Source organism: Bufo gargarizans, chromosome 2, assembly GCF_014858855.1.
Source record: "Bufo gargarizans isolate SCDJY-AF-19 chromosome 2, ASM1485885v1, whole genome shotgun sequence".
Taxonomy (NCBI): domain Eukaryota; kingdom Metazoa; phylum Chordata; class Amphibia; order Anura; family Bufonidae; genus Bufo; species Bufo gargarizans.
In genome coordinates this window covers 725365983-725374661 of record NC_058081.1, presented here as the reverse complement: position 1 = coordinate 725374661, position 8679 = coordinate 725365983, and the positions used below count along the sequence as shown (strand labels likewise).

Below are 8679 nucleotides of genomic sequence, written 5' to 3'. Positions count from 1 at the left end.
AGTCCAGAAGCCTAGACCATTGAGGATCTTGGTAGGACCCTTCACTACAGTACAGAAACGTCTCAAGAAGGCAGCAACCTCCTTCCTTAGTGTATGTGGGTTTCTCACTGAAACAGTTACTTCCCTCTCTTCACTTTCATTAGAGCATGGAGAGGAGGGGGATTCAGGATTCAAGGCTTCTTCAATCTTGCTGTTGATTTTCAGGATGTCAGAGTAAGTGATGAGAGTTTCTGAGTTCCCCAAGGTGCATCTCTGTGGTAAGTGCTGGAGACCATCAGATGTGGACGGGTCTTTCCATAATTGGACAGTTACTGACCAATTTCCAGTCCAGAAGCCTAGACTATTGAGGATCTTGGTAGGACCCTTCACTACAGTACAGAAACGTCTCAAGAAGGCAGCAACTTCCTTCCTTGGAGTATGCGGGTTTCTCACAGAAACAGTCACTTCCCTCTCTTCACCTTCAGTAGAGCACGGAGAGGAGGGAGATCCCGTCCCAATTCTTTATCCATCACTATTTTCTGCTGATGGTGACTGGAGGATAGAGAGAAGAGTCCTGCAGGTCTGTAAAAGAGTCTGTGGAGGTGTCGGGGGCAGGCGTTCCTGTAATTGTCTCCTCCACCAGTTTGTGTATCAGGAGTGTAAATCTGATTTACATAAAATAAGTCTATTCAGTGGCTGCGAACCACACCCGAAATACCACACGTGGAAGGGTCCCCCCAGTATCACATCTATCTCCTGTCTATCCATCTGTCTATCTCTGTCTGCCTCATCTCTCTCTGATACTGACCGTCTCTATACACGGATTTATAGTAAGACAGATATGGGATGTACAGATGGAGACATAATAGATGGATGAGCCCAGCACAGCGGCCAATAGAAGCGCCATTTCTTTTTTGATGCCTGTAAAAAGCTGGAGAAACACGTGTCGTCCTTCATCGCGGCAAATCATATTAATCAATAAATTGTAACGATGAGACGCCCCCCCCAATCCAATCCAGTTTGATCCTTTATATCTGTCCTGTGCACATTATATGATTTGCCGCGATGAAGGACGACACGTGTTTCTCCAGCTTTTTACAGGCATCAAAAAAGAAATGGCGCTTCTATTGGCCGCTGTGCTGGGCTCATCCATCTATTAAGTCTCCATCTGTACATCCCATATCTGTCTTACTATAAATCCATGTACAGAGACGGTCAGTATCAGAGAGAGATGAGGCAGACAGAGATAGACAGAAGGATAGATAGATAGAAAAAAGATAATCCACAGAACTTCCAAACAATAGTGTTTATTCCACCAGGTGCCACGTTTCCGTCCTCTCAATGGAACCTTTTTCAAGCAAGAAGAGGAGAGGACGGAAACGTGGCACCTGGTGGAATGAACACTATTTTTTGGAAGTTCTGTGGATTTTCTTTTTTATATCTGATTTGGATGTTGGACGCTTCCTCTGCTCCGTGTTTCTATTTGTCTGCAGAGCTCCCCAATATCTCATTCACTGTCTATTAGACAGATATTGGTACAAATTGAAAAACGTTGAATACACAGAACAGGGTGCGATGTGCTGCAGGTGACCACATTCCCATCTCTTTCTCATTGTTTTCTGATCACGGATACATAGATACATAGATATGGGATTGTCTTCTCCACCATTGTATCCGCAGAGGAAATCTCATTTACATAACAGAAGTCCATTCAGTAGGTGGGAACCGCACCCAGGACCTCCTGTGAAGGGAGGGTCCGTCTTCTCCTCCCCCCCCCCCCCCCATATACGGAGATTATAGATAGTTCTCCATATACGATTTCTTCTGGCCGTAGGGGACTGTCTGATCTGTCTGTGACCTCCCTCATGTCTCGCCTGTAGGAGTCTGTAATGTTCTCACCGCTCTGAGGTCGTGTGGACTGACATCTATACATTACATAACATAGACATTTCTATCAACGCAGACCCCGGAGGAAACGCAGCCGCGGAGAGAGGTTCTGCGCTCAGTCCGAGTCCAACAGACGTGAGAGTCTCTCCACCGGGAAATCCGGAAGTGTCTGAGGCCGCGGTCACATCCGCGTTTAGTCTTCCGTTCTTCTGATCCTTCAGGAAAACAACAAATAATTGGGAAAAAATAATATGGATCTTTTATGTTGAGCTTCAGTTCTGCTTAAGTCATTTCCGTCAGAGATCCGTTATTGTTTACGGGAAGAAAAGTCTTCTACTGAGACATAAGACTGACCTGTCTACATCTCCGAGAACTATCCTCTATAACATCAGACAATATCCATCTATCTATCTATTATCTATCTATCTATTATGTATCTATTATCTATCTATTTATTATCTATCTATCTTTCTATCTCTCTATCTATCTATCTATCATCTATCTATCTATCTATTATGTATCTATCATCTATCTATCTATCTATCTATCTCTCCTCTCTTATATCTGCAGGTATAGTCCGGGTCCAGGACTCTGTACAGTGGCTCATTCGGCCCATTATCCCACACACACATGTACTGCGGAGGGGCAGCTCATCAGGAGATCTATATACTCGCGCTCTCCGCTGTATACTCTCACTTTACACGTCTATGTACAGGCGCGGTTGTGGTAATAAAGCTGCATTATCCGGATACACTTTCTATACGCCGGTCCCTGGGGCGGTGGCCCCCGTCATCTACATATGAAATGCTGGGAGGTAGCAGTGGTGGAAATCCAGTACAAGGATGATAATGAACTGGGACCAGTTTGTGATGAGATATGCACTGGGATTCGGCCAGACAGGTGTGAACTCTGCACAGAGTCTGCTGTGTCTGATGGATAATTCTATCGGATTCTATCTATCATTTATCTACTAGAAAACGACATTACAGTGAAAGAAAAGAGACAGTTACAGATTAGGAACAATCTCGGTTACACAGAGACAGACACACGGACAGAGAGACGTCCGGCAGTGAGAGATCAGACTGCACAGAACACAAGTGATCACAGCTCTCACATCTCACCAATTCTGCTGCCAGTTTTTCTTTATAGACAGAGAAATGTATCTTATCTCCAAACACTTTAAAAAGGGAAAATAAGAAATGAGCATAGCTATAATACTGGGCTGTGGTGTCTCAGTCACTAGTGGTTCTGGTGCTACAAGTTCGTATGGAGGGATGGATGATGAGCGGGGAATCATACACCTGGCAGCCGAATAGAAATATGCAGAAAGTGTTTATTACTATCTCCCCATAAAATAATAAAAGCCAATATAAAAACGGTACAATAAAAAGACAATGACATGTAGTAACAGCAATCACATAAGATGAATATAAATAATCGGTATAATCGATAATATGGATCGCACCGAAAATCTTCACATTATACCCAGACTATTATTTCAGAGAAGGAGATATTTCCTTTATGTCTCTATCCCAGGTTGGGAAGGTAAAAGTCACTCAAGATGTTGCAGGTACATTTGCCATGGGAACGCAATATATTTGTGTGGCGTCCACAGGGATCCGGTGATACTGGACTTGAAGTCTCTTATAACATTTCCTTAATGTATAGAGGTAGGTATTTTTAAAAAACAATGTTCAGCTTACCATCTAACGCCTGCTGTCTCCCGGTTGCTTGGACGGAGCTTTAGATATTAGCCGGCTTGTTTGAGGCACTCCTTGAGGCACGCTGGTTCAAATTCCGCCGGAGTCCCAAAGATCGCGGGAGTTGACACTCTGTTCCATGCCCACTCATCATCCAATTTTCAAAAAATGAACATAACCTTTAAGAAATGCATTTCTTAGACAGACTGATTCTAAGATTGATAGTTATGAGATAGAAAGGTTGATAGATAATAGATAGATAATAGATATGAAATAGATAGATGATAGATGATAGACATTTCATCCAGACCTGATACTGTTTTGGAGGGAAGGTGCGGGTACCGGGGAGGGGGCAGTGGCGGGATCCTCCCTGTATTGTCATGTTCTGGTCGTCACCCTCTGAATGGTCTTGTGTTATGTAAATCAGGTTCACTCTCCGGATAATCACGATGGTGGAGGAGACAATCACAGGACCCCGTCTCCTCCTCAGATAAATACTGGGGTCTTGTCTCTGCTCAGACACACACCTGCTGCAGACCCTGCAGGACTCCTCCGTATCCTGCACATCCCTGAGCTTCATCTTCTCCATCACCTTAAAGGTAAGTGAATCCGCCGTCACCCACCTGCCGATCCCTCTGTAGACGGACATTTTATTTGCATCTTTTAATTTGGTAGATATTATCCTGCTGTCAGTCGTAGAATAATATCATTTAGACCCTAGTTTTTAGTTTGGGTGTAATATATATTTTATAATAGAGACCTCGCCCAGACAGCCCTGACAACCTACCTGACCCCACAGCCCATCACCACCATTCAGATTCCAGGGGTGATCTGCCTTGTGCAGAATATGGAGGTTGATCGGTTGTGGTGACCGTCAATGTCAAATCCCAACTGGGAAAAATGTGATTAAAAAAAGTTTCATTCTTTTATATTTATTTATAAGTCATTAATTCCCTAAAAAGGGGGTTCACATACTTAATATATACAAACAAGTAGAATAAGTGTGGACTATCTAAGTGACTGATACAGAGGGGGAGAGGACCCTGCCCATGAGGTAAGGGTAAGACACAATAGGTGGGGGTAAAAGCTTCTCGTCCGGCTGTGGGGTGGCAGTATGCTCATTGCAGGTGGTCGGATTTCCTGAGGAGGTGGTTTTCAGGTTACTCTTGAAGGTTTGGATGTTGGGGGAGAGTCTGATGTTCTGAGGTTGCAAGTTCCAGAGTAGCGGGTAGTACACGACGAGGAACAGACAAGAGGAGAACGGAGAAGGAGGTCTTGTGAGGATTGGAGATTACGTTGGGGGATGTATCTGGAGAGCAGGTCAGAGATGTACAGAGGGGACAGGTTGTGGACGACCTGATATGTATTTGTTAGTATCTTGATTTGAATTAGCTGGGCAATGGGGAGCCAGTGATGTGACTGGCAGAGGGGAGAAGCAGAGGAGAAACGAGGGGAGAGGTGGATTAACCAAGCAGCAGTTGAGGATGGATTGAAGGGGTGTGAGAGTTCTAGATGGGAGGCCACAAAAGAGACTGTTGCAGTAGCCCAGGCGTTAGATGATGAGGGCGTGCACTAGCATTTTGATGAGGGAGCTTCTGTCTAACTAACATGGATAGGAGAGGTGCAGGAGATGCGACTACTGCAGGGAGAACCTTACAGAGCAAAGCATGATGGGATTGGTTAGCAAAGCCAGCAGGGAGCTGAGGAAAACAGGAAGTTCTGCATGTAAACATCCTGTCAGGATGCCATGATGTCAACACCATGGGAAGGAAAGTGAAAAACAGCTATATGGGACAAAATATGCAGTGTTTAAAAAATCATTACGTGGCCAGAGAGTCACTTTAATACCTCTACAATGTCTTCTTTGGGTTACCTGCAACTTTTACAAAATTACAACCCAAAAATTACAAAAATCTAAGTTGCCTTAAACATGTTTTAATGTAGATTATCTAACATTTTAATACTTGTATTCTTCTCCTCCATATCCTGTAGTCATCACTGGCAGAAGGTACAGGGAGATGGAGAAAGAGACAAAACCCAAGATCCCTTCCTCTCACTGCTCTGCTGAAAAAGAGGAGAGAAAAGTGACTGTCTTAGTTAAAAACCCACATACACCAGTCAGACATGTCATTGCCTTCTTAAGACAATTCTGCACTGTGGTAAGAAATCCTACGAAGAACCTGGATGGGAATGGCTTCTGGAATTCAAGCTGGTCTGTGACTGTCCAACTGAAGAAAGACCCGTCCACATCTGATGGTCTTCAACACTTACCACAAAGTTGCACCTTGGGGAACGCAGAAGCTCTCATCACTTATTCAGACATACCTCAGATCTGCAAAGGAAATCCAGGCCAGAAATTCAAGGACTCTCCAAGGAAAACAACCTGCAACCTTCCGGACCAGGAACACCATGTTGACCAGGAATGTCCCAAGAAGAGCCATATGCAGCTCAAAATAAAGCAAGGTGGGATGGTACCACAAACAACTCTTACCATGTTTTCCTAAGATAACACCATTAAAGGGTGTTCTGCTGTTAAGGTTAACAGAAATGAGACATGATATTCCCATGTCCTCATGTCAGTAGGCACTGGCAGCCCTTCAGACCAGAACATACTTGATATAACTCATGGTTCTAACTAATATATAGGTGGTGCAGATAAAGAGGCTTTAAGGGTTTTCCCACCATAGACAATATTTAAATATCTTATAGGTGGAGGTCCAATATATCGGGAATATTGGCAAATAGGGATATTTTACGCAGTCAAGCTACAAAAAGTAACATTTTCTGTTTTCCCCCCCTCCAGATAATATGGCTGTGTTATCTTCTATACCAGTGGAGATGAGGGACGAACTGCTGGCCGGTGTAGAATACATCAAGACTCTTGCAAACAGATTCCAGAATCTGGATCCTGCCATGGTTGACTTGTTTGGGGAAAAACTAGCAGAGAGACTTTGTCAAAAATATACTGGGCACTGGTATCCCGAGAAGCCCATGAAAGGACAAGCCTACAGGTAACTCATGAGGTTTTTTCTATAGTACAGAATCTTGCAAAACTTCCCATATTGGTCCATTGGCATTTCAAAAATTCCCACATTGGTCTATTACCATCTCCAAAAACTTTATGTATTTGTCCATTGGCATCTCAAACCTCCCTCAATGGTCAATTAATGTCTTCAAAAACCTGCCACATTGGTCTATTACCATATCCAATACTTCCTGTATTTGTCCATTGCATAAAAAAAATAAAAATCCTGCATTGGTTTATTGACATCTTCAAAAATTTCCATTTTGGTTCTTCAGCATCTTCAAAAACCCAAATTGGTGCATTGACATCTCAAAAAAAATTCCCATATTGCTTTATCAGCATCTCCAAGAAATTCCCTAATTCTTCCATTGGCATTTCTTCTTTAATGGCTGATTTTTACATTTCAGGTGCATCAGGATCAACAGACATGACAGGGATGAGAGCATCTTGGAAGCATGTGCCCATAGTGGCCTAAAATATCATGAATTGACCCTGCCCAAGGAGATGACCTTGTGGATTGACCCTTTTGAAGTCTCCTGCCGGTGAGTAGTCTCCCTTCTTATAACAGACAGTCAGGTTGGTGGTCGATAATTTCCAGTACTGATAACTGATCTATCTACGGACAGGTTAAGAGAAGAGAGTAATCCGTACACAGTGGCCAGGTTCGATCCGAGGACTCCTCACCTTCCAGATCCTTCTTCTAGAGTTCCCAACTCTAGTTATGCTGATTGCTCCACACCCACACCAGAAGAAGACAGTTCAATAGGCAGCTCATCACTCCCATCATCTCCAAGTCTTAATGGTGAGGACAGTGACAGTGGGATAGATGTCAACTGTGATAGAACTACTACCCCTCCAATGTCATGTAGTCCAACAGAGGAGCATATCTGGAGGAACCCAGCAGTAAATCAGGTAAGAAAGCCTTTACTAGAGCGGTGACTGTGCATAGTGAGGTTGGTCCATGTTGTCTTCATGTGATACCCGACGCTGCTCCACAGCAACCACTGGTGCAGATTTACATGGAAGTAATAGTCTGACAGTGCTGAGGAGCAACGGCAGCTATTATAAGTACATGAAGAAACCTAGAAAGTGGAAATCTCATTGTGATCCACAATACTCATGTCACTGTGGGCACCCAAAAATATAGCTGGGGCACAGGACAGTGAAATACTGACACTTGGGGAGCGGGACATTGACACTGACACTTGGTTTACAGGATTGTGACACAATGACACTTTAGGTTCAAGATGATGACACTAGGGGTACAGGATGTTGATACTTTGGATTCTCCATGACTTATTCTTTATTCTTGTCTTTTAGGACTCCATATTCAGAATGTCGTCCCCTCTCTGGATTCCAGCATGGAGTGCTCCCCAGTTCTGCCACCCAGACCCCCAGCAGTTTCACTGGTTGTAGATACTGTGAGGAGCAGTAAACATTGGGGGTGTATATGTACTGTGTAGACTATGGGGGTGTATATGGTGTATACTGTGTAGACTATGGGGGTGTATATGGTGTATACTGTGTAGACTATGAGGGTGTATATGGTGTATACTGTGTAGACTATGGGGGGTGTATATGGTGTATACTGTGTAGACTATGAGGGTGTATATGGTGTATACTGTGTAGACTATGGGGGGTGTATATGGTGTATACTGTGTAGACTATGAGGGTGTATATGGTGTATACTGTGTAGACTATGGGGGTGTATATGGTGTATACTGTGCAGACTATGGGGGTGTATATGGTGTATACTGTGCAGACTATGGGGTGTATATGGTGTATACTGTGTACACTATGGGGTGTATATGGTGTATACTGTGTAGACTATGGGGGTGTATATGGTGTATACTGTGTAGACTATGGGGGTGTATATGGTGTATACTGTGTAGACTATGGGGGTGTATATGGTGTATACTGTGTAGACTATGAGGGTGTATATGGTGTATACTGTGCAGACTATGGGGGTGTATATGGTGTATACTGTGTAGACTATGGGGGGTGTATATGGTGTATACTGTGTAGACTATGGGGTGTATAGGGTGTATACTGTGTAGACTATGGGGGTGTATAGGGTGTATACTGTGT

General features: G+C 43.7%; 1 protein-coding gene across 1 annotated transcript; it reads left to right on the top strand.

The window, feature by feature from the left end:
- The first annotated feature begins 6404 nt into the window (after positions 1 to 6404).
- LOC122926378 (protein BTG4-like) lies at positions 6405 to 8007 on the top strand. Its single transcript, XM_044277753.1, has 4 exons — positions 6405 to 6577; positions 6999 to 7133; positions 7218 to 7503; positions 7912 to 8007. The coding sequence occupies exons 1-4, from the start codon at positions 6405 to 6407 to the stop codon at positions 8005 to 8007; spliced, it is 690 nt and encodes a 229-aa protein (XP_044133688.1).
- Positions 8008 to 8679: the final 672 nt, after the last annotated feature.